Source organism: Aspergillus candidus (assembly GCF_002847045.1).
Source record: "Aspergillus candidus strain CBS 102.13 unplaced genomic scaffold BDW47scaffold_47, whole genome shotgun sequence".
NCBI classification, from domain to species: Eukaryota; Fungi; Ascomycota; class Eurotiomycetes; order Eurotiales; family Aspergillaceae; genus Aspergillus; species Aspergillus candidus.
The window spans coordinates 14642-39710 of NW_020194052.1; the positions used below are offsets into that span (position 1 = coordinate 14642).

General features: G+C 54.5%; 12 protein-coding genes across 12 annotated transcripts; 4 read left to right on the forward strand and 8 right to left on the reverse strand.

Moving 5' to 3' along the window:
- The first annotated feature begins 221 nt into the window (after window positions 1-221).
- Window positions 222-1725, forward strand: BDW47DRAFT_110448 (uncharacterized protein). The gene is made up of 2 exons (XM_024813731.1): window positions 222-482; window positions 530-1725. The coding sequence occupies exons 1-2, from the start codon at window positions 333-335 to the stop codon at window positions 1448-1450; spliced, it is 1071 nt and encodes a 356-aa protein (XP_024669371.1). The 5' UTR covers window positions 222-332; the 3' UTR covers window positions 1451-1725.
- Window positions 1726-1798: 73 nt separating this feature from the next.
- On the forward strand, window positions 1799-3029 carry BDW47DRAFT_110449 (putative ubiquitin conjugating enzyme). The gene is made up of 3 exons (XM_024813732.1): window positions 1799-2086; window positions 2212-2304; window positions 2399-3029. The coding sequence occupies exons 1-3, from the start codon at window positions 1930-1932 to the stop codon at window positions 2653-2655; spliced, it is 507 nt and encodes a 168-aa protein (XP_024669372.1). The 5' UTR covers window positions 1799-1929; the 3' UTR covers window positions 2656-3029.
- Window positions 3030-3106: 77 nt separating this feature from the next.
- BDW47DRAFT_128160 (RTA1 domain-containing protein) lies at window positions 3107-4109 on the reverse strand (the record flags this gene model as incomplete). The annotated part of the gene is made up of 3 exons (XM_024816807.1): window positions 3107-3203; window positions 3266-3340; window positions 3418-4109. The coding sequence occupies 3 exons, from the start codon at window positions 4107-4109 to the stop codon at window positions 3107-3109; spliced, it is 864 nt and encodes a 287-aa protein (XP_024669373.1).
- An 809-nt stretch (window positions 4110-4918) lies between these two features.
- BDW47DRAFT_110452 (metal cation transporter MSC2) lies at window positions 4919-7801 on the reverse strand. The gene is made up of 4 exons (XM_024813733.1): window positions 7171-7801; window positions 6074-7126; window positions 5810-6028; window positions 4919-5761 (listed from the first exon to the last, which is right to left on the reverse strand). Exons 1-4 carry the CDS (start codon window positions 7599-7601, stop codon window positions 4924-4926), a joined length of 2541 nt encoding a protein of 846 aa, XP_024669374.1. The 5' UTR covers window positions 7602-7801; the 3' UTR covers window positions 4919-4923.
- Window positions 7802-7929: 128 nt separating this feature from the next.
- Window positions 7930-9571, forward strand: BDW47DRAFT_62851 (chitobiosyldiphosphodolichol beta-1,4 mannosyltransferase). The gene is made up of 2 exons (XM_024819472.1): window positions 7930-8335; window positions 8398-9571. The coding sequence occupies exons 1-2, from the start codon at window positions 8089-8091 to the stop codon at window positions 9543-9545; spliced, it is 1395 nt and encodes a 464-aa protein (XP_024669375.1). The 5' UTR covers window positions 7930-8088; the 3' UTR covers window positions 9546-9571.
- Window positions 9571-12058, reverse strand: BDW47DRAFT_133482 (uncharacterized protein). The gene is made up of 5 exons (XM_024817844.1): window positions 11857-12058; window positions 10865-11803; window positions 10639-10819; window positions 9842-10594; window positions 9571-9781 (listed from the first exon to the last, which is right to left on the reverse strand). The coding sequence occupies exons 1-5, from the start codon at window positions 11968-11970 to the stop codon at window positions 9597-9599; spliced, it is 2172 nt and encodes a 723-aa protein (XP_024669376.1). The 5' UTR covers window positions 11971-12058; the 3' UTR covers window positions 9571-9596.
- A 276-nt stretch (window positions 12059-12334) lies between these two features.
- On the reverse strand, window positions 12335-15951 carry BDW47DRAFT_62854 (putative kinesin family protein (KinA)). Its single transcript, XM_024819473.1, has 5 exons — window positions 15624-15951; window positions 15535-15560; window positions 15380-15474; window positions 12901-15326; window positions 12335-12834 (listed from the first exon to the last, which is right to left on the reverse strand). Exons 1-5 carry the CDS (start codon window positions 15626-15628, stop codon window positions 12606-12608), a joined length of 2781 nt encoding a protein of 926 aa, XP_024669377.1. The 5' UTR covers window positions 15629-15951; the 3' UTR covers window positions 12335-12605.
- A 162-nt stretch (window positions 15952-16113) lies between these two features.
- ubc2 (E2 ubiquitin-conjugating protein RAD6) lies at window positions 16114-17325 on the reverse strand. Its single transcript, XM_024813734.1, has 3 exons — window positions 17117-17325; window positions 16684-16908; window positions 16114-16609 (listed from the first exon to the last, which is right to left on the reverse strand). Exons 1-3 carry the CDS (start codon window positions 17221-17223, stop codon window positions 16486-16488), a joined length of 456 nt encoding a protein of 151 aa, XP_024669378.1. The 5' UTR covers window positions 17224-17325; the 3' UTR covers window positions 16114-16485.
- Window positions 17326-17375: 50 nt separating this feature from the next.
- Window positions 17376-18173, reverse strand: BDW47DRAFT_110459 (uncharacterized protein). The gene has a single exon (XM_024813735.1). The coding sequence runs from the start codon at window positions 17676-17678 to the stop codon at window positions 17385-17387; it is 294 nt and encodes a 97-aa protein (XP_024669379.1). The 5' UTR covers window positions 17679-18173; the 3' UTR covers window positions 17376-17384.
- A 292-nt stretch (window positions 18174-18465) lies between these two features.
- On the reverse strand, window positions 18466-20408 carry BDW47DRAFT_110461 (EF-hand domain-containing protein). Its single transcript, XM_024813736.1, has 4 exons — window positions 19967-20408; window positions 19656-19741; window positions 19294-19589; window positions 18466-19241 (listed from the first exon to the last, which is right to left on the reverse strand). The coding sequence occupies exons 1-4, from the start codon at window positions 19975-19977 to the stop codon at window positions 19062-19064; spliced, it is 573 nt and encodes a 190-aa protein (XP_024669380.1). The 5' UTR covers window positions 19978-20408; the 3' UTR covers window positions 18466-19061.
- Window positions 20409-20918: 510 nt separating this feature from the next.
- BDW47DRAFT_62897 (transmembrane 9 family protein) lies at window positions 20919-23352 on the reverse strand. Its single transcript, XM_024819475.1, has 4 exons — window positions 22030-23352; window positions 21636-21973; window positions 21148-21583; window positions 20919-21094 (listed from the first exon to the last, which is right to left on the reverse strand). Exons 1-4 carry the CDS (start codon window positions 23132-23134, stop codon window positions 21027-21029), a joined length of 1947 nt encoding a protein of 648 aa, XP_024669381.1. The 5' UTR covers window positions 23135-23352; the 3' UTR covers window positions 20919-21026.
- Window positions 23353-24756, forward strand: lcp5 (small subunit rRNA maturation protein LCP5). The gene has a single exon (XM_024819474.1). The coding sequence runs from the start codon at window positions 23571-23573 to the stop codon at window positions 24705-24707; it is 1137 nt and encodes a 378-aa protein (XP_024669382.1). The 5' UTR covers window positions 23353-23570; the 3' UTR covers window positions 24708-24756.
- The last annotated feature ends 313 nt before the right edge of the window (window positions 24757-25069 follow it).

Genomic DNA, 25069 nt, shown 5'->3' on the forward strand with positions numbered 1-25069 from the left:
TATCTAGGCCAGACTCCGAGACATTGATCTGACGTGAGATGTGACTGAGGCAACCGGGCGCGAAGGCATCAACGGCTCTGTCCTATCGGATCCCCGCATCGCCCCTCCGCCTCGCTCTGATTGGCTCCGATGGCGCTCAGCCCCATGGTTGCCTCAGTTATGACTTAGGCTGCAACCCTGCCTGGTCTTGAACTTCTTCTTCTTTGTCGCCGCATCGTTCTCATCTTCCTTCCCTTTTCAACTCCTTTATCATCATCGAATTCCTGGATCATCATCATTTTGTCTTCTGTTTTATTTCCATCCATCAGTTCATCGGCCCGTGAATCGCCATCATGGTTCTGGGAAGTGTCCTCCTCCGTCGGGGCACCGAGTTCGTCGCCGAGATGAAGGACAAGGACCAGCAGCCTGATATCAAAATCGCCGGATGGCTGGCTGCCCTGGTTGTTCTCAGCGTGGTTGTGTTCTTTGTGCTGGCTGGTGCAGTAGGTTCTCCCTCTGATGAATCGATGATATCAAACTGATGGTCTAGATTGAATACACCTACGGATGGGTCGTCCCCACCCTGGCCGCCGTCGAGCAGACCGACCCCGATCTGTACGTCCGCATCGACACCGACCCCGACGCCAACAAATCGGCCGACCCCAACGCCCCGGAGCCGGAGGACATTTTTCGTCCCGCTCCCGTCACCCGCAGCCTGCGCAGCACGCTCCGTCATCTGCGCTCGCGGGGCGGCTTCCGGTCGCGTTTCCGCGGCTTCAGCATGGCCCTCCTCTGCATGGCCGCTCCGGGCTTCATCACGGCCTTTTTCCCCTTCGCCGTCGCCAGCAGCTTCCTCGGCCAGTTCGCGATCAACATGGTCGTCGCCGTCCTGACCGCCAACCTGCAGATGGCCTGGGTGCACATCGTCATCTCGGAGCCCTCGTCCAAGCGCTTCTACCAGCGCATCCCCAGCCTCAGGGACTGGAACCGCATCGTCCCCGTCGCGGTGTTCGAGTACGCCGTCACCCTGGGCGCCTTTTATCTGCCCATGATGGTCACCTGCGGCTTCAGCGGCCTCGACGACCCGGCTAACTTTGATATCCGCACTTCCGGCGCGTACGCCCGCGCCGCCGCATCTTTCTCTGGTCCGGCCTTGCTCTCGTTCCTGGTGTCTATCCCCGCCCGTGCGATCTTCGTCCGTGTGGCGGCGTCTATGCTCCCGGAGGACCACGAGGCCATTGTGCCCTTCGATCGCTCCTTCGGCGGCAAAGTGGTCCCCGCCATCCTCGGGGGCAGCGGCAAACTGGGAATCGCCGATGCCTGGCGGACGTTTGACCGCGCCGCCCGCATCCGCTACGTCAAGGCTATTGCCAAGGGCTTCGCCATCATGTTTGCCTTTGCGTTTGTCTATGTGGCGGCGTTGTGCGCCGTGCTGATTAGCGGAGGCGTCAAGTTTGGCGATAAGGCTTAGATGTTCGTGTGGATGCAATATCTTTCCACGTATAAGATATTTCTCCGAAGATATTGCAACCCACTATGCAGTGTATTGGGAATGCTGCTCGATTAGTTGCGTCACAGATTGGATATTGGTATTAGAATTGGGGATGTATGGACGTTGACCATAATGATTATAGCTTGCAAGCAGGATACCATCATCCACAGGATATCACCCAAGAAGAAGTAGTAGTAGTAGTAGTAGTAGTCCGTTGACTGTTGATGTTATATTCTCACGTGGGCAGAAGTTGTCCGGACCACAAAGTCGACCCCGCTCCGCCCTCACCGCCCAGCCTCAGGCCCCTCATTCTCATTCACTCATTCGTTTCGTCTCTCCCTCATTCTCCTCTCATCTCCTCATTCTCGACTCCCTCACTCACATCTACACTTCAAACTAAATACTCACCTCACCCCCCTCGAGGTAACCAACCGTCGCGTCAACACGGTCTACCCACCATGGCCACAACCGCAGCCGGCCGCATGCTGTCCCGCCAGCTCCAGCAAATGCAATCCGACAAGGATATCCCCGGGATCAGCTGCGGACTGGTCGATAGTAATGTTTTTGAGTGGGAGGTGATGCTTATGATTTCGGACGATGTTAAGTTATACGGGGGTGGGTTATCCTGTTGCCACTGATTATCCAGACCGAGAGGCGGGGAGAGAGAAGAGAGATAAAGAGAAGAAGAGAAGAAGAGAAGAAGAGAAGAGAAAGAATGAGTACTGATAGGAGGTTTATAGGAGGCTTCTTCCGAGCACGTCTCTCCTTCCCCCCGGAGTACCCCCACATGCCACCCAAGATGAAATTCGAGCCGGCGATTTTCCACCCCAACGGTACGCAGTTTGCCCCGCGAGTTCGCCCCAGAATATAGACCCAAGCCGGTCAGAGAAATGCATATAAAGGATGGTTCGCTTATAACAAGTACAGTCTACCCCAACGGCGACGTCTGCATCTCCATCCTGCACCCCCCAGAGGAAGACAAATACGGCTACGAGTCCGCCGCCGAGCGCTGGTCGCCTGTTCAGACGCCGGAGTCGATCCTTTTGTCGGTTATCTCCATGCTGTCGAGCCCGAATGATGAGAGTCCTGCGAATGTGGAGGCTGCGCGTATGTGGAGGGAGGATCCGAAGGAGTTTAAGAAGAGGGCGAGGAAATGTGTGCGGGATAGTTTGGGAGAGGAGTGATTATCATTATTCTCTTTTTCTGATTGACTGATTGATTGTTGATTTGCTTTCGTTCTTTCTACTGTCCACCGGGCCATACCGGGTTGTCCTTCAGACGCGGTGGCTTTAGCGAGTTGATCTGTGCATGGTGGATATGTCCATCGGTAGGGTTGGCGTCTGTCTTGTTTGTTGGCATTTTCTGTCTTTTTGATTCCTTCATTTCATTCTTTCATTTGCTTGGGTGTTCTCGGTGGAGTTACCGTGGGCTGTACAGGATCGGTTGATCTTGCGGTTGAATATGTGGGTGATTTGTGGGTATATCTCTCTACATAAGAAGTTCACTGCCATTTCTTTCCAGGTTCACTTCCAAGTTCTACTGGAGATTTACTACCAAGATATAATAACACTAGTCGAAACGAATCGATATCTACAGCTATATTATATACATCTATATCAAGCCAACTATATCTGCTCACGGAACGATCATACTCTTCTTTCCCTTCTGCAGCGTCGCGAGGAAGAACCCGGGGTGAACGAGTGTCAGGGATCCCACAGCCAGAGCAATCATCCTGCCATTCATTAGTATGCATTCACACCGAGGTAAGAGATGAAGAGAAAGAGGAAGACATACATCCCATCCAGCACCAGAAACTCATTCTCCTTTTGCATGAGCGGGTTTCCCCATCCGCCGGCCATTTCAGGGAGTCTATACACACATCAGTCAGTCGATCAATCACCCACATCACCCCCACCAGAAGGGACCAAGAGAAAGGAGGAACAAACCGATAAATACACCGAATCAACACCGTGAAATAGGCAAACACCTCCGCCGCAATAACCAACCCCATCCAGCGAACCTTATACCCCCCCGCCTCATCATCCACCTTCTTACTCCTCCACACCTTGATAAAGAATTCCACCCCCAACACCCCGCACACCCCCATCGTAGCAACCTGGAACGCTATACCCGCGATGATGATATCGTCTCCGATTTTCAACAACTCCTGGTCGGTGTTCCCTGCTCCGGCAGCGACACCACCGCCTGCAGCTTGCAGGACTAGAGACCCGATATCACACCCGATAAACACCCACGTGAACAGCTGCGGCCGCAGCCGCGCGTGGTGCGGCCCTAATGCCAGCATGATATGCTTCAGCGTGAGATACACGGCAGCCGCCACGAACGTCGGCCCGAGAATAAGAGTCACAATCTGCAGCTTGAACGCGCCAGAGTGCCACGGGTTGTCGTGCATGAGGACGCGTCCGATGTAGCCCGCCATTTCGAGGAGGGATCCTCCCACGAGGGCGACTGCGAGCGTCCATGCTTGGAAGTAGATGTTTATGCCGAGCTGGGTCAACCCGCAGACGCCGAAGAAGACCGCGAAGAAGATGTTGCCGCCGTAGTTCGGGTAGTAGCCGTAGGTGGTGGCTTCGACGGGGCAGAGGGGGGTGACTTCGGTGCAGGTTGCGAAGCTCATTGTGTTTTCTCCGGTTTTTAATGTGTAATGGGGCTGAGTGGTGAGGAAAGAGCGTGGGGAGGGTGAGATAAGGCTGCTGCCTTGCCCTGATGTCGTGTATTATGTAGCGGTGTAGATATATTAGTATAAAAAGAAAGAAAGAAAGAGACCACCCAAACCGAGCTGTACAGAAGAAAAAGACAGAAAAAGAATGAAAACAATCCCTCAACAATCGCAACTCCAAGAAGGCAGCGAGATCCATCACATAATATACCCAGCACCAAGATAATCACCCACGATCGTAATAATTTAGTGCCTCCGCTCTGACTGCCTTAGTCTATCAGTTTCCTCCTGATGGACCCACTTTATCCAGACCAACAGGTATAAAACAGCCTCGCTAATATATGTGATTGGTCCTCGTTTTCGTATTTTGCTGGGTTTTTTATGAACGCCCCGCTCGGGTCTCGGCTTTATTCTTGTTTCGATGGTTGATTGTTGGGTTTTATGTGGGGATGATTTGTAAGATTGAGTTGGTTATCTTGGCGATTGGAGAAGAGAATAGAGATGGTGTGTATAGGTTGGTGCTTTGTAGGTTGTATATTGGATATGACATGACAGGAGGTGATTGAAGACGTCTTGATCTGTTGATTTCACTCTATCATTCTGCGCGTTGATATGATATCGGGATACCCACGTGGGTCTCCGCCACGTGCCCATACAATACAACCTTCCTCTGGTCCTATAACTATAAGTCTCACGTCCTATATCCAATATCCTATACAATATATTTTATATAGTTACATCCAATATCTTATGCTAGTTACAGTACAGCCATCTACAGCAGAGACCCCTTATTCCCCCCACCACACCAACATCGTGCATCCCCCTCGCGTTCAACCTGTACCAGCGTGTCCATTCCTTTGGCGCGGAGGTAGTCGACTGTCCGCTGTCGCACATCTTCGAGCTCGGCGCTGCGGGAGGCGATCACGTGGATGACGCCTAGCACGTTTTGGCTGTGGTTGTGGTCGTGGTCATGGTCGTGATGGTCATGATGGTGGTCATGGTGGTCATGATGGTGGTGGTCGTGATCCTGATGATCGTGGCAATGCCCGTGCCCATGACTATGTCCATGCCCATGTCCATGCCCATGTCCATGCCCATGTCCATGCCCATCATCCGACGTCGCTGCCGTATCGTCTAGCCAAAACTTCGGCACCGTATACCCCGCCACTCCCCGAAGGGTGCTAACCCCTGCTAACGTCTCGCGCACGGTATACTCCACGTCCGCCGGCAGCGTCAGAAGTAACCTCTTGGCCGTGCTGCTGACAAGCGGCACTGCCGACGCGAAGATCAAGATCGCGATCAGACACGACGCGAGGGGATCGTATCCCGCCCAGCCGGAGTAATGCACCAGCAGCGTTGAGATGACCACCGCTACTGAGCCTAGCGTGTCTGCTAGGATGTGGAGGAAGATGCCGTGCATGTTCTCGTTGCCATGTGAGTGGCCGTGGTCGTGTCCGTGATGCGCGTGCCCGTGGTCAAATGCCATGATGCCGACTAGGTTGACTAGCAGGCCTGCTGAACTGACCGCTAGGAGCTCGCCGATTCGGTGCATGTGGCTGCCTGTAGATAGTCGCTCCACGGCCTCGTAGATGATTTCGATGCTGATGATCCTGCGAGCCAGTCAGTAAAGCCAGGGATAATGCAGGGACGGTACGTACATGAGGAAAACACCATTGGCAAACCCCGACAGCGTGTCGACCTTGCCGTATCCGTACGGGAACCGCGCATTCGGCGGCCACTTGCTCATGACGGCCGCACAGAGACCCACGACCAGCGCAAGACAGTCGAAGAACATGTGAATGCTGTCACTCAGCAGCCCAAGCGACCCGGTCAAAAACCCGTAGCAGAGTTGCACCAGCATGAAGGAAAAGTTGAGACTGCTCAATTAGCCAGTGCCGGCATACGGGGCGGAGCATACATACGCCATAAAGTAGAAGATGCGGCGCGAATCGCTCTCCTTGAGGATGCTGTAGAGCAGCGGGTACGGCTCGCTGTGGCGGAGGATGAACTTCGTCCATCGAGAGGCCTGCGCAGGTGAGTGATCGTGGGTGTGGGCGTGATGTGCGGTCCGGTTGTCTAGCATAGCCGCAAAGACAGCCGCTGCACTGAGGATGGCCCGCGAAATATAGATTAAGTACACCTCGCTCTGCGGCGGCGGGGAGCACAACAGAGCAGCACTTCCGGTTGCGACAACGAGGCCGAGTTTCCGCGGCGAGTGCATATCTACGGGTGCGAGATATGTGAAGCACACCGCCATGGAACCCGCCGCGGCCAAGAGGTACCCCAAATCCACAGCCCCGAAGGACAGGGCCGTGGAAAAGACAGCCGTACCGACTGCAAGCACGACGCCGAGCACGACCGTGGCGACAGGGTGGGCGACCGCATTAGGTGCAAGCTTATTGTCAGATCCCAGCACTTGCCCGAGAAAAGGCGGATGGATGGCAAACACCGAGAGCAGCAGACACACGTAACCCAGAACCGGGTTCCGGTTCCAGGTCGTGTTAAATCCAGTAAAGCACAACGTAACCGCACCCAGAATGAACACGGCAGTGAACTTCTTCTGGCTCAGCCGCCCGTGGGCACTGCCGGAGGTTGGAATGGTCGGCATCCCCGAGGCGAGCGCAAGCGGTAGAACCATCGCGACAAGGAAGCTGCCCACCTGCAACGCGGCATAAACCGGAAGCGCAATCGAGCACAACTGCTTGACCGCAGCACCACCCGTCGCAGCGCCCAACTTCAATGCTCCCGTGTTACCCCCCCGCAGCGCCAGCTGGCCACATCCCAGCATAACCATCGTCACGGCTGTCAGCATGGACGCTTTCCCTGTGGTGCCGATCATGTTTCCGCTGCCGATGACTGGAGCGACGGGGTCGTCAGGAGTAGCCTTGGACATCTGCCACTGCGCATAGTGGCCATGGTACCAGGACAGGACGATCCACGGGAGGGCTAGGAGGATACCGGCGAGGATTTCTCGGCTGGACACGTTAGTATTGCTCATTCACCCAGTGAAATCACCTACCTTTTTGGCTCCTGAGACTCTGCCGCAATGGTGGCCTCCTCAAATATCCCCGTTACATTCGCGACGGGTTTCACCCCGTAGCCACCCAGGCTATTCCCATGGGCGTGCGACCCATGCCCGTCGTGGATGGAGTGGGAGTGGGGGTGGGAGTGTGAATGGCCATGTGAATGCGAATGGGCGTGCGAATGCGAATGGGAGTGATTATGATGATGTCCGTGGCCATTGGCATCCGGGATATGACCATTGACGATACCAATGCCCGTCAATGGCTGTTGAGAGACATCCGAGGCAGTAACCGTGTGGGAGATAGGGGTGTGCGAGCGACTCGACCGCGAATGACCATGGCCACGACCACGACTGTGTCCAAGACTCTGGCTGGGAAAAGCAGGGGCGTGCGTATCCGACGCGGACACGGTAGGCCCCGTTGACATATTCTCCGCTTGGTGATGTTCGACGAGTTGTTGAGTGGATCTAGGAGGGACGATAGGACGCGACAGGTTGAGCAGGAGGTTGGGATTAATAGCCAACAGACAAGCGACCGGGCGATTGAAACAAACCACACAGCATAGCGCGAACACGGCGATTCGAGCGAGGGGACCTTGCGCGTCGAGGGTGATGAACGGGGTTGAGGAGGACTTGAGATAGGCTTGAGATAGCCCCGGACTTGTCGATCCTGAGGGGGCTGATAACGCACGTGATGGCCCACTGTCGCTGCCTGAGAACGGAGGTATCAGTCTGCCTCGGTCCATGTTTCTCCGTCATTACGGATGGCTTCACATCGCCAACAGCTTCACACTCTCCAGTGCAGTCCATTGCGGCGTCTACGGTTCATTGGTCTGAGTATGGGCGGGTACTTGTCATGATATGGCTCTGAAGCATTTCCTCTATTCCAGACTATTCCTTTAACGAAATCTCACCATGATCGAAACCATCATCAGCATCGCGTTCTACATCTCCACCGCCATAACCCTCTTCATCTGCTTGCTCCCATCGCAATATGGCGCCGATCGGTCGACCGCGAAAGATGAGTCTACCACGAAAGATGAACCAAGAACAACCGCCCAGATCCTCGTCCTGGGCGACATCGGTCGCAGTCCGCGCATGCAGTACCACGCGCTCAGCATCGCCCGCGGAGGGGGTCAAGTCGACATAATCGGATATCACGGTGAGTTCCAGTCTTAAGAAGATGACATTGAATCATAGAGCTGATCTGATGGTTTATTATAGAATCCGAACTCCACCCCGACATCTCATCCCACCCCCGAATCGCCATCGTCGCCCTCCCCCCGCACCCCGCCTACCTACAAACCAGCAACAAGCTTCTCTTCCTGCTCTTCGCCCCGTTGAAGGTTCTCTTCCAAGTCGCTTGTCTGTGGACGGCATTGGCATACCGCACCAAACCCGCCAAGTGGCTCCTCGTTCAGAACCCCCCGTCCATCCCCTCCCTGGCCATCGCGTCTGCGGTGTGCTTCCTGCGCCAGACGTTCCTGGTCATCGACTGGCATAATTTCGGATACACGATCCTGGCGCTGAAACTCGGAGATGGACATCCGCTCGTGCGCTTTTCGAAATGGTATGAGCGGAGATTCTGCAGGTCTGCGACGGCGCATCTGTGTGTCACATCCGCCATGGCGTCCGTTTTGAGGAAGGATTTCCGTCTCCAGGCTCCTGTCCTCCCTCTGCATGATCGACCTGCTAGCCATCTCCGACCCATCGAGGATGTGAACGCCCGACGGGATTTCCTCGCCGCACTCCCGGAAGCACAATCGGTGCGGCCGCTCATACTCTCCGGACAGATTCGAGTACTCGTCAGCTCGACCTCCTGGACCGCAGACGAAGACTTCTCCCTTCTCATCGACGCCCTCTGCCGCTATTCAGAGCTGTCAAGAACCGCCAACCCGGGGTTACCGCCCGTACTGGCGATCATAACAGGCAAAGGCCCACAGAAGGAAATGTACGTGAACCAGATCGCGGAACTCGAGAAAGCAGGAAAGCTCGAGAACGTCACTATCCGCACTGCATGGCTGAGCACACCCGACTATGCACAACTCCTAGCGTCCGCGTCGCTGGGCGTCAGTCTGCACACTAGTAGCAGCGGCGTCGACCTGCCCATGAAAGTAGTCGATATGTTCGGCGCTGGTTTGCCCGTCGTGGGCTGGAACCGCTTCGAGGCGTGGCCTGAGCTCGTGACGGAGGGTCTGAACGGGAAGGGATTCGGTAGCTCTGAGCAGCTGGTCGAACAACTCGTCGAGCTGTTCGGGGACCCGTCGAAGCTGGAGACCTTGCGCACTGGTGCGCTCGAAGAGAGTAACCGTCGCTGGGACGACGAGTGGAACCCCGTAGCCGGGAAGCTGCTGGGGTTGCACCCAGCATAACGCGTGTCTATCCCTCTGTAACTGAAAATAATAAAAGAAAGAAAGATAGCCCTAAGCGAGAAACTTCCCCTGACAGTAAACGCACGTGTCAAACACAGTCGCCAGCCTCCGGCACTCATCTGCGAAATCGCTCCCCTCGTCGAGCATGTCTTCGCTGAGATATTCTGCTCCGCACAGGGAACAGAACTTCGATAACCCTGGCTCTTGGATGGCCATGAAGGTGAGGCCACACCGGACTATCAGGTCAAATAGGTTAGCATGTAATATGATATATCCCCGTGGCAAAGACTGCATACCGAAAAGATGCCCACTAGCGCACTGTGCTTCCTGCGGCGAATGCCACCCAATGCCTGCATCGCATATAGTGCATACTTCGAACATGGTATTTTCCGACTCGTCGAGCTGCTCTGTGGACCTTGCTTTGATCTTCCCTCCGGGGGTAGAGCATGTCGATATTTCCTCGGTTAGGTCGACCTCTGCTGCGGCGGCTAGCCATTCCAGGGTGTGCTTGGCTTGCGAGAGGAGGTCTTGGTTTCGGGATCCCACGGCTGTGCAGCATGCTGCTGCGTAGAGGAGGCTTTGACTCCAAGGGAAGGTATTGGTGTCTTTGTCGTAGGAGAAGAGTATGTATCCCAATACAGTCTCTCGCTTTGTCTGTAGGAATCCAGGCGATAGGTCGATTGGAGACTGCCCGCTGATCGATAGCTCGTTGTTGGGTGGCTGCAGACTGGCTGGGGAGAACACGATCGATGTACGCTCCCCCGACGTCGTGCGGTAGTCCACCATGTCTCCGGGATGCAGGGTGATCGCTGCCGCGGCGAGTCCGCGGTGAGAGGCGAGGCCCCAGACCCTGGCAATGGCTAAGCCGCCCAGGTCACAATCGAGGTCGAATCGCTCTCGGACGTCGTCTAGCTGGTTTTTCCAGAGTGGGGAATGTAATGGTCCTTCGTCGGGGGTGTCTCTAAACTCGGCCATGGCGGATAATCCTCCCACTGTCCCAATGTGCAGGGTAGACAGGTGGGTGGATTCGTCAAAGGTGGTGATCATGCCTGTGTATACTTAGTGAAGTCCAAGGATGAACCGGGGGACTTACCGCTGATAGGCTCCCAGCTTCTTGACTCGCTGTGCTCTCCTGTTCCTTCATCGGCGAGCGGCCACTCCCGGACCTGTACATCGCCAGATGTCGCGGTTCCTGCATATGCTTCCCACGGGAATGAAAGAGTTATAACTTTCGCCATGGCACCCACAGCAAGGTGCATATGTTCAGATCCATTCTATAGAGCGTTAGACAATGTTAGCGGAAACAGCATCCCACTTACCGAGTGTATCCACCGTAAAGGCCCAGTGTACTGGCAAGCATTGTCCTGTTCACCGTACAGAAGGGCATTCTCAGTCGAGACAGCCGACGAGCTGTATCCCCACTCTGGGTCAGATGTCTCATCCCCCGCTAACGTCACATCCAGCTTAAGTATCTTCACTTTCGAGCCGTACAGCACCGCTATATTCGCAGTAGCAGAGCAAACACCACCCTCACCATCCCCCCCATCCAAAGGCCTATAAACCCACGGCCCAAAGGCCGTATGCAATGCTCTAACCCGCGCTCTAAGAGCAGCAGAGAAAAGCGAACCACCCTGTACCAACCCGCCACTCGCCTCCGCATCATGCAGCGAGCTAAGACCCAACATCTTAACAGAATACCCATCCTCCCCTCCGCCCTCCCCCTTCGACCGCCGTACCTGCAAATAAATCAAGTCATTATCATCATTAGTAACCGCCAAGACCTGAACCCCCCATCGCGCCTCAGCCCCCGGGACAGAATACGCAGCTCCCTCCGCACCCCCAGACACCTTCAACGGCGGAGCCCACGCAAACGAGCGAATATACGTCTTCCGCAAACAAAGACCCCCATCTTTGACAAAAGACTGGAAATGCGGCTTCAGCGCGGCGTTAATGATCGCAACGCGCTTCCACTTCCCCTTGGCTCCCGGCTCGTACAGCGAGAGCAGTAAATTGGACGTTAGCACGGCTAGCGCACACCGCCGGTACCGAGCCAGTCCCGGCGGTGACCATGATAGCCCGACGACTGTGCTGAGGGACTGCTCGGGCCCGATGGAGAAGTGCTCGTTTTTCTGCGGGAAGATGGTTGGCCATTCTTTGTTGGCGAAGAGATTGACGCGGATGCGCGTGACGTGCCAGGTGTTGGCTTTGCCTGGGAGGCTTGAGTTTTCTTTGCCTCCTTGGGTTGGGAGTCGGGGTGTCTGTGTGAATGTGAGTAGGGTGGTCTTGGTTGGTTGTGGTTGCGTGCGCTTACTAGGATTTGCACGTATTCGCCGGCTGCCATGGCCAGTTCGCCGTCTGCGGACCATGATAGGCAGTTGTAGCAGGAAGGGGAGAGCTGCAGTTCCACTGCTGCGGGATTCGGCATTGTGCAGTAGGCTTATTGTGGCGCCGCTCTGTTTGTCATGACAAGGGGAACAAACAATGGGTATGTACTCTTATGGATTGGATGCCAGGATGCCGGACTGAAGCTTGAAGCTGGATACTCCTTTGGGTTAAGTGCATTCCGTATCCTAGTATGCCGTTCCTGAATATGATCACGTGATCTGTACCCTTTTAGACAGAAAGTCCCGGGGCAGCTGGTCCCTGAACCATCCCTAAACCATCCCTAACCGCCCGGGGTTGTAGGGGCGACCCTCAATAGACCCTAGGTGTCCAGCCCCAAGCCTAGATGTCAGGGAGTATACTGTAGTACTGACGGCCTATCAGATCCAGTAGCATGTGAATCGTGTCTCCTGTATTGCATAACGTATCTAGCGTTAACCTTCCAGCTACTCATCCCCGGGTCTATCATCATGTACATGGGTATCGGTGAGAGCCATTGGCGCCTCGATATGATATCGGCGGGCACTCGATCTAATATACCAGTGAAGGAAAATGGAACAAAAGGGGGAAAAGGGAGACAAGAAAACAGTCATCAAGAAGAAAAAACAGATAGACAGGAAGAGTGATCAAGTATTTTCGGAGAATGGATAGAAAAGACAACAGAAGAGAAATCGTGGATCATCGTCGATCGAAAAACCAGCTCGTGCGTTTGCCCGTCTCCTGCGACTGGACTCCAGCAACCGGAGCACTGCTCTCGGATCCTCCGCCGCCTCCCCGAAGCGGCTTCGCAATTCGCGAGCCGCCAAAACTGAAACCGCCGCCGCTATCCATAGTTGGAAGACCCCTGGTGGAGCCTTGTTTTGCAGCCTCCAGTCTCTCCTTGACCGCGGTGAGTTGGGCTTCAAAACTGTTGTGACTGTTAGCATGTCCTCTACTTCCGGTACTAAAGAAGGGGGGGGGGGGGGGGGCTTACCGGTGGTTCGCTTGGGTGAGTTTCTCCTGGCTCTCCTGGAGCAGGCCTTCCAAGCTAGCAATACGCTCATTGCGGGCAATGAGCTTCCGCTCAGCGATCGCAACCTCTTTTTTCAAACTGCTGTTCTGCTCGACCAGCTGCCGCTGTACGTGGGTCAGTTGCTCGAGGTTTCGCTCGAGGAAGGCCATCTTCTTCTGCTGGGCGCGGTTGTTCGACGACCGCAGCACGTTGTTGTACTGCTCCCGGGCGTCGTCCAGCGAGATCTCCAGCTCGACCACGCGCTCGCAGCGGTTCTGAAGGTCCCGCATCAGGGACTTCTTCATGGCGTCGAACTCGGAGATCTGCTGCTGCAGGTTCTTGCCCGCCGCCCCGTTGGTCGACACGCGCGACTGCGAATCGGCCAGGGACTGCCGCAGCTTCTGCAGCTCCTCGTCCTTACGGCCAATCTCCTCGCGGAGCTCCGTCACCGCCTGCATCTCGGCCTCCTTGCGCGTGATGTACACCTTCTCCAGGCGGTCCCGGATCTCGCCCGTGTCCTCCTCGCCCAGGGTCCGCTCCAGCAGCTGCTCGTACTCGCGCTTGAGATCGTCTAGCTTCTGCTCGAGATCCGCCCGCCGGCTGTCCTGCAGCTCGCTCAGTTCCCCGCGGTCGTTCATGGTGAGCTCGGCCTGCCGGATGAACCCCTTGGTCTCCAGCAGGCTCGCCCGCAGTTCCACGATGTCATCGGGGGCGATCGTTTCGCCGGCTTCGCTGACACTGTGGAGCGCATCGACGCGCTGAATGAGGTCCTGGAGCTTCCGTTCGTTGTCGGAGAAGATGTCGCCGCCCAGGTCAAACCCGGCCATCATCTTGGCCATCTTCTCGGCCTTCTTCTTCTCCTTCTCGTCGAGCGCGGCGGTCGTCTCCTTGGCCTTCATCCGCACATCGAGCAGCTGCTGCTTCACGTCGTCGAGCTCCGTCGTCAGTTCGCCATTGGCTTCCCGGAGGCTGTCCATGGTGATGGAGGCCTCCTTGCTCTCGTAGGTCACCTTCTCCAGGTGCATCCGCAGCTCGTTGATCTCCGTGTTGAGCTTGTCATTGTCCTTGCCCGAGCGCGCCGAGTTCTCCTTCATCGAGCGAAGCTCCTCCCGGGCGTCGAGCAGCCCCCGTTCCACGTTGGCAATGTGCGATTCTTTCTCGGCAATCTGATCCTGCAGTTCGTTCTCGCGCCGGAGGAACTCCTCCCGCTCGTCCTTCTCGAGCACCAGGCTGGGCGTGCTGGAGCGGTCGCCGATGCGCGAGTCTGGGCGCGGGGTTTCGGATCGCGGCGTGTCCTGCAGTCGGGACGGGGTGCTGGGTCGCGGCGGACGGGCCTCGGCCTTGGCCACACCCACCAAGTCCAACCCGCGCGCGGGGGTCCATCGTTCCTTGGGGACGTTTTCGCCCTTGCGCCACACGGTGACTTCGGACTCCAATGCAGAAATGTAGGTTTCGAAACTGGTGGCCTGGGTCTGCGCCTTGCGGAGCAGCATCTTCAATTCCGCCGGACTCAGCTCGGCGTTGACCTTCGCCTTGTTCTTGATGGCCTTGGCGCGCACACCGAAGCGCAGCGTCGAGACGGTCTCCGCATCGTTGTAGCTGCTGGGCGAGCAGTTGATGATCAGGGTGGTCCGCGAGTTACCTCCCAAACTTTCTTGGAGAATACGGGTGAGTTTGGAGTCACGGTAGGGAACGTGCGAGGATTTGCCGTCCGTGAGGGCATTGATGACCATGCCCAGGGCGCTCAGACTCTTGTTGATCTTCTTCGCCTCCTCCAGCGTCTGACCGCTGGCACCGGTCTTGCCGACCTTTTCACTACCCGCCAAATCGACCAAGAAGAGCTGACCGCTCTTGGCGGAGCCTGTCTCCAGATTCTTTTGGGTGACGGTGATGACGAAGATGGAGTGGGACCGGGACGACTCCTGGTTCATGTTGGTCGCGGCCACCGCTCTCGCCGCATCACCGCGTCGCATGACCTCGTAAACCTCCTGGACGCTGGACACATAGACCTCGAGTAGACCCTTCACGTAGACACCGCGGGACTTTTCCTCGTGGACGGGCAGGTTGTCGTTGTGCGGGACCAACAGATCGCGGATCCGTTCCATGTAGATTTCCATATAGCTGACGCGGACGGTGTATTCGATATTGCTGGGGCTGATGAGGATGCTGGCGAAGATCTGCTCGACGATTCGCGGGATGAGACCCTTGCCCATGTCGTCGTCGATGTCGGAACCCATCATCGTGTACGATTTACCGGCACCGGTCTGACCGTAGGCGAAGACGGTCCCGTTGTAGCCATTCAGGATGTCGTCGACGGTCGGTCGGATGGAGAAATCGAAGACGTCGGTTTGTTCGGTGCCCATGGGAAACACACGGTCGAAGGTGAAGGCACCACTGCCTTCCCTGGACTGGATTCGGGGTTAGTTCCACTGGGAATTGGGCGTCTGCATGAGCATCATACCGTGACTGTACATGACTGCTCATTCTGGAACTCGACGATGGGTGTGCCTCCCGAGGACAGTTCGATTTTATTCTGGGGTCGAAACCTCGCAACCACTGAGGGCGCAATTAGCTCTTGACTCGGAGCGTCTCACCGGATCGAATCGAGGAACATACCCTTGATGGTGTTAGGGCCAGATGACCTGCACACCGCACCGTCATTAGCCCGAGCCAAGAAGGAGGGGAAGTCCGTCAGGAATACTCACGCCATGTCGACACTGACCCGAGATGGGCGGGCCTAAAGAGGGGAAATAAAGAAAGAGTCGATAAGGCAACCCCGGGGGGAAAAGAACAGGTTGTGACACACAGTTCCAGCGGAGGGGATGATCGAGTCTTCGAGGTCGCGATGGGATGTGGTGTTTTGGGTCAGGGGTCCACGTGCCAGGGCGGTAACTGAGTGGGAAAACAGAGGGGAAGAATGGAGTATGGAGGGGAAACAGAAACCAGGACACGAAGAATAATAAAATCAAACTTATCAACACCACACTCAAATTGGAGAACACTGGGAAAACAACAGACCCAGCAAGAAATGACAGAGAAACAGAGGTTAATTGTGGTGTTCAGACTACTATCGGTCAGTCGGCAGTGGCAGGAGGCACGAACCGTTAGAGCCTGTCTTGGCGGCCACTAAACCAGCTCTGAAACCCTCGCTCGTCCTGGTCTACTTCTGGTCGAAAACTATTGATTATTTATTGTTTTCCATGCTATTGTGTATTGGCAGTTGATTGCTGATCGAATGACCAGGGCACAACCAGGCCCAAAACGCCAAGTCGGTTTCAAAATCCCCCATCCACACTGCGGGGTCAATCATGACAAGAGGGGGAAACAAAACAAGCCCTTGCATTATGCACATCGATCGGAGCAATCCATGCGAGTGGTCCTAATATTGATTGAAGAAACGCCGAACAAGAGAACAGTAGAAAATCCCAGTGCCGAAACTCCAAGCTATGGTATGCCATCGATCATATCCGTCCCGCCATCAAATGTCTTCCCGGAACAGCCGCGCTTCATGATAAACGTGCGAAAAACAACGGTCAGGAGTGTAAACCACACAACCAGCCTGACATCTCAATCCTCCCAGCTCTTCTCCACCGTCTCCCGCACGCGTTTGACGTATTCCCTGCGGTTGTCCTTGTACAGATTCGAGGCTTCCACGTTGGCTGGAGATGACGTGTTGGGGTCATTCAGAAGACTACACTCGACATTAGTACCCGAAGCATAGATGGTGAAAGGGTTGGATTATTGGGAAAGAACAGAAGGGCGTACCTCTGGATGCTCGTGAGAATGGCCGCCACATCGTAGGTCGGGCTCCAGCGATTTTGCAAAATGTCGAGACACAGCTCGCCAGTGCCATACACGTTGGGGTGGAACATCTGGCTAATGAACTTCACTCCGGGAGGTTTGTTGGGATACTGTTCTTCGAAATGCATGACCAGACGGAATGTGCCATCTTCAAACGGGGTATCGGCAGGGCCAATGATGACGGCATTCCTATCAGACGCCCATTAGCACAGGTATAGACCAACCGGGATGTGAAATCGAGCAGCAACGGGTTAATGATAAGACTGATACGGGACGATCCGAATGGAGGAGGCAAACAAAATGGCCAGCCACCTAACCGTCCATTCCGTCCTCGACCAGCATTATAGGAGAGAAGCTCATAAACGCATGGTAAATGGAGCTCCAAGCTTCAACTTACCAGGTCATGACATTGTCTGCTACTGGGGAAGCCGAAACGCCCGCGGGAGGGTCGGTCTGCATCCGCTTGAAATCGCGCATCAGACGTCTGCGAGCCGAAGTCGACATGATGGCTTTGGAGAGATGAACTTGATTGAAAGTGGTATTTCTGGTGGTGAACAGGGTTGAAGTCAAGGGGAAAGGAGTAGGATGAAGAAGGTCAAGAGAAAGAGAGGATGAATGAAAGGTGGGGAAGAAGAGCAGGACTTCATCATGACCGCCTTCTCTCTTCACCGTGGTTGGGCTGGCCACCTGTTCTGCCACCGCCTTCGCACCAAGCTCGGGCACTCTTCCTGAGGCCTAGATTCAGCCGGTCTCATTGCACACGCTGTCATCCTACCACCAGCGGTCGACGGCGCAAACAGACTCGACAATTGACTGGGTCTCAAGACAATTCTCTCGGCCAAGTCATGGTACTCGCAGTGACAACAACCATTGGACCAAGAGACGGTGAGCGGATGGTAGGTTCTGCCACGATCCACGCCTCCAAAGTCTGTCCCACCAAGGATTCTCGACCTTACCATCTTATCTTATTCAACTTGTCAGCAAAGACAGACAGCAGTCATGTAATACGTCTTTAGTAACGATTAGGAACCCAGTCACTTTCAATATGGGGCATTCCCCGACCCTGTCCGCCTGTCCTGCAAGATGTCGCGAAACCTTGTGGATCAACCAAGGATAGCCAAGGAGGCAGTGCAAGTCTGTTAGAAATGGTTGCTCCTTGGCAGATTCATAAGGGCATTCTGATTTCATGGCTAGTTATATCGCCATGGAGGTCTCCTCGAACCACGTCAAAGGATTACTGCTTGCCTGAGTCCGGTGCCTTCATGCCCCGCAATGCCGGGAAAATACTTCGTAGGTGATGATGATGTCACTAAACAGCTATCCCCTCTGTCTCAAGAATTGAGAAATTGGATTTCGCAGTGTGTTCCATGCGGAAGCTTGCACCTTTATCATAAAGTGAAGGATATAAGACGATCACCGTCCTAGCGCAAGGCCTCCCATATGCTTATTCGCAGCTTTCTCGATTGGCTAGATTGTTGTTTACTAGATACTATTCTATATAAGCATGCATCTAGGTATAGGATGCTGATACCAACTAAATCGATCTACTTCCAGCCACGCAGTACTCCGTACTCCGTACTTCGGACTCCATGCCCGGATCAAATACCGAGGCAGGCTAAACCGCGTGGGGTGTAGGGCTGACCCGCCCCTAGATGCAGCCCCAACATAATACAAGAAGGAAAAGGATATAAGAAATGAGATGCCGAAGATTGACTCCATGTATGTACAAATGATCTATTTTCGAGTACTTGAACTCGGAATTCGTGCGTACGAGCGTGCCTTTACTCTACTCCGCCTAAAGTGAACATGTCCCTGTAATGAGTTATCTGTACATACTTCATCCGCCTCCTATGGAAGTCGAACCTCACTAGGTCTGTGGATACCACCGAGTCGAGACACCCGGTAGTGACACTAGCCTGTAGGTCGACCACCGTAGATCCGTTCTGGTGTAATATTCTATCATCCATGTCGATCTTTCCTTGAGAGATCCAATCAATCATCAATCAATCAATCAATCAAAACTTAGCGCGAATAGGCAATACAGTTGTACGAAGAGAAGGAGATGGGAAAAGCTGAAAATACATAGATGGCGACCTGGCTCGCCACCAGCCTCGGAGAATCATCAAACAGATGGCGGCGCGGAACAAACAGGTGAATACAACGAGCAGTTATGGGAATCCTAGAACGAAGCAACAAACAGTGATGGAAATGGAGGAGTTGTCTCCGCGCCCGTATTCAAAGGATCGGGGGAGGTGGAAGATAGAAAGATGGAGAGGAAGAAAGGGGAAGAGAAAGAGAGCGGCGGGGAGGGAAAGAGGTAGATAGAACGATCCAGTCGTTCTTTATACCAGCCCGTCGTACAGAGACAGCGCGCTGACGATCGTCTCGTCGCGCTTGCTGCCCTCTTTGAATTCCTCCATGTCCAGACTGCCATTTTCGTCTTTATCCATCATGCGAAAGATTTTGCGCACGCGTTTCTCGGGGGTATCTTCGTCCTCGGGAAGTTTCACCATCGAGCCCACCTGTTGCACGGTTAGTCGGATCTCTCCATGTAGGGTCTGCGGGCTTTAGTACCATCTTGTAGATCGCCTCAACAATCGCAAGCATCTCGTCATATGTGATCTTGCCGTCCCCATCAATATCGTACAGCTGGAAAGCCCAGTCCAACTTATCCTCCATCTTCCCCCGCGAGGTGACCGACAAGGCACAGATGAACTCCTTGAAATCGATCATCCCGCTATTGTCGGAGTCGAATACACGGAAGACATAATTCGCGAACGAGGACGGATCGCCGAAGGGGAAAAACTGTCGGTAGATTTTTTGGAACTCTTCCTTGGTCAGGGTGCCCGAGGGACAGTCCTTCAGAAATCCTGTCGGGCCATGCCGCAGTCAGCATTTGCGTCGGATGACGGGGGGCGTGTCTATCCCTGACTCACCTTTGTACCATTGCTGTAGTTCTTTTTTATCGAAGTGTGTCGCTCGTTGGAGCTCATCCAGCTGGGAGGGGGAGAGTTTCGACTGCCTGGGCGATTGATATGCGGTTAGCCAAAGCCTTACAGACCTGAAACCAACTCTCAGGGGAACAACAGAGACCAGAGACGGTCGCAGAGACGGTCGCATCACAGGGAGGCCCATAAACATAGAAGCAAAACATAGTGAATGAACTAAAGAACAGAGATAACACAAATCCCGCAGGGAGAAGAAATCCGCTCGGTTTTCTCTCCGGGCTGGAACGCAGAGTACTTACGATTTACCCATGATCGACACCCAGCAAACACCACAAGCTTGAAACAAGATCAGGCCTGACTATCTCAGACAGACACACACAGACACACACTCGCGATCTTCAGCACAGGGATTCGCAGACGGTCGGTCATGCGCCGGGCGGAGGGGTGAGACACGGGGGGTCACGGAAGACGCGGGGTAAATGCAACGCCGCTGGATTGATAAGATCGAGTAGGCAGGTAGGCGGGCAGAGATGAGGAGAGGAAAGTCGAGGGTGGAAAATCAAAGCAAAGAAGAGCGATCGTCAAGAGAAGAACAGAGATTGGAAGCACCAGAACCAAAAGTAAAAACCAGGCGGGCTAGAGAGGGAAGATCATGACAGAAGAGCGAGCAACATGTTAAGTCCGCCGTGGCGAAGGATTCCGTTCTGTTGGTTCCAGACCACGGGGCTTGGCGGCCTGAGGCTCCAGCCAGGGAAGTTTCTATTTATTCATCGGGCCGGGATTTATAATTCTATGGTTCCCAGAACAATGGTGATATTACTGTACTAAGATATAAGTGAATAGATCATACTTCTACACAATCTAAATTCCTCATTATCATACAAAGACACTAACCAGCCGCAATACCAACCTGGTCCGTGTGACGCGGTTTATATCAGGTGAGCCAACCGACTGTGGTAAGTGGATACACCTCGGCTCAAGGAACCGGGTCCACGGAGAGACAAGAATGGAAACAACCAGAACAATAATCAGAGTGATGAGTAAGATGGAGACACTCCCCGCTAGTCTATATACATGGAGTGGTAAAGCATTGGGTGAGATTCTGCCAGGGAAAAAGAGCCATAAAATGTACAGGGATATTTGAAAAGCAGTCGGTCACCGAGCCAAACTTCACTCTATATGCGAAAGCATCGTTCCCGGAAGCAGCCAAATATCGTCCGGAAGGGATGGAAGTCGCATCCATGATGTGAGATACATGATGCGTGACACGTGTGATGAGAGTATCATCGTCCGGCCGGTTGCGCAGAAAAAAGGGCAACCAAGGATAAATCGATCAATGCTCCTCAACATGGAATTAGATTAATCCACCTTGATCGAGCCGTAGATGCGCTGCACAAAGGCCCAGCTGGCAAAGAAACCAATAGAGCCTAATAATCAAAGTCAGTCGTCGGCTCACCCGAATGGGAAGAGGAAAACATACCAGTCAAGATAAACACCACGAACCCAATCAGGGCCGAGTAGCCCACATACAACACCGCACCGGTGATTCCGCCAAAGCTAACGCGGGTGGCCCAGAAGAGAAGGGCGTTGAGGAACACGTAGCCACCGGTCATTCCGGCACCGGCAAACGCCCTCCAGTGCCAACGGTAGTTCTCGGCACAGAGCAGGAAATACACCAGCAACACCGTGGTGGCCGCGGACGTGATGATCATCAAGCCGTAGCAGAGGAACAGGAATCCAAACATGTAGTAGATCTTGTTAGTCCAAAGGGAGGTCATGATAAAGTACAGCTCGACGAAGATGGCGCCGAAGGGAAGGATGCCCGTCAGGAGCAAGGAGGGAATGGTGCGCAGGCTTCCTGTCATGGGAGGAATCTGGCGAGGAATCTGGTTGGTCTTGGTGGGACCCTCAATAGGCTAGGAGGTGTCAGTTGTAATCCGGATCTTCGTTCGAGAAGGTTCAACGTACGCGTTGCTTAAAACCAAGCCAGCTACCCGCAATGCTCAGAGGCACGCTGATGACGAACCAGATGGCAACAAGAGCCAGCATGGTCGTGAACGGCACCGCCCCGCTGGACCCCTTGGCCCAGACGAACAAATTCAGCAGGAAGAAAGTACCGAAGATGAACCCCGGGACGAGCACGGGGGTCATAACAATATTGCGCTTCCACGACTCCCCACCCAGCGACTTGTAGACGCGAGCGGATACATATCCTCCGATGAAGCCAAACACGGTGTAGATCAACAGAATCGCAGTGGCCAGGAAGCCGCGGTTCGCGGGAGAGAGCAGCCCCAGCAGGGCAAACACTAATAAGTGGTTAGAGACATCCGAACAGGAGATACGAGCAATCAGTTCAACTCACCAACTGTCACGCCCGTCATCATGAAGAGCTGAGCGCCATTACCAACGAGGACACTCAGAAGCAAAGGCGACTGCGGGCAGCGGAAGACATCGCCGTGCACTAGTTTCCAGCCCGAGTCCTCCTGGATTCCATCCTCAACAGCAGCGGACGTTCCATCCAGGTCATCCAAGTTGATCATGTCCAGACGGTTGTAGCGAGCGATATCCTTTCTGAGAGCTCTGGCAAGGATCATGCTGACCATGCCGACCAGAAAGACAACGAAAACGGCGGAATTGATGAGCGAAAACCAATGGATCTTCGGATCATAGACATGGAGGTACTTATCCCAGCGAGTGGCCCAGGGTGTGGGCGATTCGCGCCAGTAAATACCGTACGTCCAAGTAACCGACGATTTTCCATCCTCATCCAACACGATACCCGTCTCAGGGGTGCCGCATTCCACGCTGCCATCCGGTAGCACCTTGGAGTTGCTGCGAGAGTCCGGTTGGACGAGGACTCCAACAACCCGGAACTTGTCCTTGTTTCCAAAGCCCACGCGATGATATTCGACAAAGATATCAAAGTGGTTGTTCAAAACCATGTCCCCATTTTCGGCGATCGCGCCCAGCGCGAATCCCGGGCTGTAAAACTGGGTGTCCGTCACGGATTCTAAATTGATCTGCGCTCCCGGAAGCCCATCGACCAGCCAGTTGATATTGTACCCCTGCGCAATCCGCCGATTTGTAAATCTGGCAGACCGAGCATCAAAATCCACCTGATTGCACATGGCCTTGCAGGTCTCATTTTTGCGCATGTGCAATTCGAGGGGGGAGGTCTGAATGCGGTCGCCAAACAGGATGCTCCCTAACGATTCCCGCACATCCTCCGGGCCACCCTCCGGTTGGCAGAAATGGAAAGCCGGATGATAATAATCGTAGGCAAAGACCGAGTGGAGCTGTTCGTCCTGCTGAGCTAGGCTGGGATTGAGGTGGTTGACGTAAAGCGGGACCGACTGCCCTTCATCGTAGGAAGTCGGGGCGACGCCGGGAAGATAGAAGGCCGAGGACAGCGAAGGGATTGTAAGTAAGATGGCCGCGATGGGCCCGGATCGTGTATCGAGCCGCATTGTGGGTGTGTCTGAACGGATGGTCAGTTTACGTCCGGTCAGCCAGCCAGGTGTACAGTAGTCGGAGCACTACTACCGTAGTACTGGATCGGTGGAAGGGACGTACAGTCAGTCTACAGCTACTACACCATCGAGAAAAGAGTTCAGGTTCTCATGAGCCAGACGCCAGCATCCAATAAAGCGGGAGTCCAGCGTGTCGTCCCAACAAAAACCGCAAGTGTCGCTAGAGATGTTCAAGGTGGGAATGAAGGAGACCGGGCAACAGCTAATGATGGCGACGAGCATAGATGATAATTAGGCCAAGTAGGCAGCCTTGGCACACGTGACTAAGACCGCTTACTCAGCTGTGATGCTGTCACGTGTTGATAAGAGATCTAAAAATTTCCCTCCGGCGTAAATTTCAGGCTCCGACAACACGGTCAATTCCCACGGCGCAATGGCAATGGCGACAGCGCAAACCGAGCCGCAAGGCTCGCAAAATATCTCCAGCTTGCTTGACGCGATCACCGGATGTCTCACTTCTACCGGCACATCTCTGCCGAAGACGCATCGCGACGATCCTGCAGATGTCTCGATCGAACCCCCGGCCGACGGCATTTCTCTTCTCGACGTCAAGAGCGACCTCCTCCTTTCTTACATCCACAATCTCGTGTTCCTGACGATAATCCAGCTCAGAGAGCTTTCGTCGGGACAGGATGGTAACGACGCCGAGCAACGGCAATCGCAGCAGGAGGACCTCGTGAAGAAACTGGTGGAGCTGCGGGTCTACCTCGACCGGGGTGTTCGACCGCTAGAAGGACGATTGAAGTATCAGGTCGACAAGGTTGTGAAGGCGGCCGAGGATTCCGAGAGGGCGGAGCGTGAGGCCCAGGCGAGCGCCAAACGACGAGGATCTGGGGACGATGGAGAATCCGGATCCGATAGTCAGAGCGAAAGCGACAGCGATGACAATGAAGAGGAAGAGAATCTCGATGATATGGCATACAGACCTAACCTGTCTGTGTTTGCGAAGAACGTCGAGCCCCCACCGACGCTGGACCGATCGAACACGAACGCCACCGGTGACGGGATCTACCGACCACCGAAGATCATGCCGACCGCCTTGCCCACCACCGAAACCAAGGAGCGCAAGGAGCGTGTCAATCGCCGATCGAACGTTATCGACGAGTTCGTCAGCGCCGAAATGTCGTCCGCTCCCATGGCGGAGCCCAGCGTCGGAAGTACCATTGTGCGTGGAGGACGACACACCAAGTCGCAGAAGGAGCGGCGCAAGGAGGCCGAGCGGGCAGCTTACGAAGAGACCAATTTCATTCGTTTGGGCAAGGAGAGCAAGAAGGACCGCGCCAAGACCCGCGGCCAGCGTGGTCCGGAGGGCACTTTCGGTGGTGAAGACTGGAGAGGGCTCACCGAGGGCGCGGACCGCATCGCGAAACTTACTCGGCGCGCCCAAGGCAGCGGCGGTGCTTTGGACAGGAGTCGGAAACGCAAGAACGACGATGGGCCCCGCGGCGATGCGGGTTTGGGTCACGTCTTCGAGAAGCGTCGCAAGAAGATCGAGGGATGGAAGAAATAAGTCTATCTCATGTATATCACGGAGTTATTGTTTTGCCCTCGGCATGTTTTTATTTTATATTAGAATATCTATCACGGTCTTGATACCACACTTGGCAAAAGTTCAATGAAATTTACCATAACAGGGAACATTTCCATCTCATCATTATATTTAATCAACATTGTTTACTGGTGTAAGGAAGACTAATAATGACATTGCGCTGGTTGACATTCTGATCTAGATGGATACATGTTGACGTAAATCTAGCCTGGGGCACTCAGGCGCCAAGGCATCACACACCAGGGCACCTGCCAGCTTCACATGCGAATGACGTCAGAGTCGTCTCATCGAGCTCCGCCGATAATCCAGGAACGTTCCGACTC

What these genes read in the sequence shown, in the direction of transcription:
- ubc2 (XM_024813734.1), bottom strand. Translation starts at nt 17,223, where the DNA reads ATGTCGACTTCGGCTCGCAGACGTCTGATGCGCGATTTCAAGCGGATG. An exon ending in GCAGACAATGTCATGACCTG is followed by an intron (nt 16,909 to 17,116) that starts GTAAGTTGAAGC and finishes GGCGTCTGATAG; the next exon opens with GAATGCCGTCATCATTGGCC. An exon ending in ATTCTCACGAGCATCCAGAG is followed by an intron (nt 16,610 to 16,683) that starts GTACGCCCTTCT and finishes TGTCGAGTGTAG; the next exon opens with TCTTCTGAATGACCCCAACA.
- BDW47DRAFT_62851 (XM_024819472.1), top strand. Translation starts at nt 8,089, where the DNA reads ATGATCGAAACCATCATCAGCATCGCGTTCTACATCTCCACCGCCATA. An exon ending in CGACATAATCGGATATCACG is followed by an intron (nt 8,336 to 8,397) that starts GTGAGTTCCAGT and finishes GGTTTATTATAG; the next exon opens with AATCCGAACTCCACCCCGAC.
- BDW47DRAFT_110452 (XM_024813733.1), bottom strand. Translation starts at nt 7,601, where the DNA reads ATGTCAACGGGGCCTACCGTGTCCGCGTCGGATACGCACGCCCCTGCT. An exon ending in GAGTCTCAGGAGCCAAAAAG is followed by an intron (nt 7,127 to 7,170) that starts GTAGGTGATTTC and finishes TAACGTGTCCAG; the next exon opens with CCGAGAAATCCTCGCCGGTA. An exon ending in CGCATCTTCTACTTTATGGC is followed by an intron (nt 6,029 to 6,073) that starts GTATGTATGCTC and finishes CTAATTGAGCAG; the next exon opens with TCTCAACTTTTCCTTCATGC.
- BDW47DRAFT_110459 (XM_024813735.1), bottom strand. Translation starts at nt 17,678, where the DNA reads ATGGTAAGGTCGAGAATCCTTGGTGGGACAGACTTTGGAGGCGTGGAT.
- BDW47DRAFT_133482 (XM_024817844.1), bottom strand. Translation starts at nt 11,970, where the DNA reads ATGCCGAATCCCGCAGCAGTGGAACTGCAGCTCTCCCCTTCCTGCTAC. An exon ending in GCGAATACGTGCAAATCCTA is followed by an intron (nt 11,804 to 11,856) that starts GTAAGCGCACGC and finishes ACATTCACACAG; the next exon opens with ACACCCCGACTCCCAACCCA. An exon ending in CTTTACGGTGGATACACTCG is followed by an intron (nt 10,820 to 10,864) that starts GTAAGTGGGATG and finishes AACGCTCTATAG; the next exon opens with AATGGATCTGAACATATGCA.
- BDW47DRAFT_110449 (XM_024813732.1), top strand. Translation starts at nt 1,930, where the DNA reads ATGGCCACAACCGCAGCCGGCCGCATGCTGTCCCGCCAGCTCCAGCAA. An exon ending in CGATGTTAAGTTATACGGGG is followed by an intron (nt 2,087 to 2,211) that starts GTGGGTTATCCT and finishes GGAGGTTTATAG; the next exon opens with GAGGCTTCTTCCGAGCACGT. An exon ending in GGCGATTTTCCACCCCAACG is followed by an intron (nt 2,305 to 2,398) that starts GTACGCAGTTTG and finishes TAACAAGTACAG; the next exon opens with TCTACCCCAACGGCGACGTC.
- BDW47DRAFT_62854 (XM_024819473.1), bottom strand. An exon ending in TGGCCCTAACACCATCAAGG is followed by an intron (nt 15,475 to 15,534) that starts GTATGTTCCTCG and finishes TTGCGCCCTCAG; the next exon opens with TGGTTGCGAGGTTTCGACCC. An exon ending in AGCAGTCATGTACAGTCACG is followed by an intron (nt 15,327 to 15,379) that starts GTATGATGCTCA and finishes CCCCGAATCCAG; the next exon opens with TCCAGGGAAGGCAGTGGTGC.
- BDW47DRAFT_110448 (XM_024813731.1), top strand. Translation starts at nt 333, where the DNA reads ATGGTTCTGGGAAGTGTCCTCCTCCGTCGGGGCACCGAGTTCGTCGCC. An exon ending in TCTTTGTGCTGGCTGGTGCA is followed by an intron (nt 483 to 529) that starts GTAGGTTCTCCC and finishes CTGATGGTCTAG; the next exon opens with ATTGAATACACCTACGGATG.
- BDW47DRAFT_62897 (XM_024819475.1), bottom strand. Translation starts at nt 23,134, where the DNA reads ATGCGGCTCGATACACGATCCGGGCCCATCGCGGCCATCTTACTTACA. An exon ending in GATGACGGGCGTGACAGTTG is followed by an intron (nt 21,974 to 22,029) that starts GTGAGTTGAACT and finishes ACCACTTATTAG; the next exon opens with TGTTTGCCCTGCTGGGGCTG. An exon ending in CGTGGTGTTTATCTTGACTG is followed by an intron (nt 21,095 to 21,147) that starts GTATGTTTTCCT and finishes TTTGATTATTAG; the next exon opens with GCTCTATTGGTTTCTTTGCC.
- lcp5 (XM_024819474.1), top strand. Translation starts at nt 23,571, where the DNA reads ATGGCAATGGCGACAGCGCAAACCGAGCCGCAAGGCTCGCAAAATATC.
- BDW47DRAFT_110461 (XM_024813736.1), bottom strand. An exon ending in ACTACAGCAATGGTACAAAG is followed by an intron (nt 19,590 to 19,655) that starts GTGAGTCAGGGA and finishes ATGGCCCGACAG; the next exon opens with GATTTCTGAAGGACTGTCCC. An exon ending in TTGAGGCGATCTACAAGATG is followed by an intron (nt 19,242 to 19,293) that starts GTACTAAAGCCC and finishes ACCGTGCAACAG; the next exon opens with GTGGGCTCGATGGTGAAACT.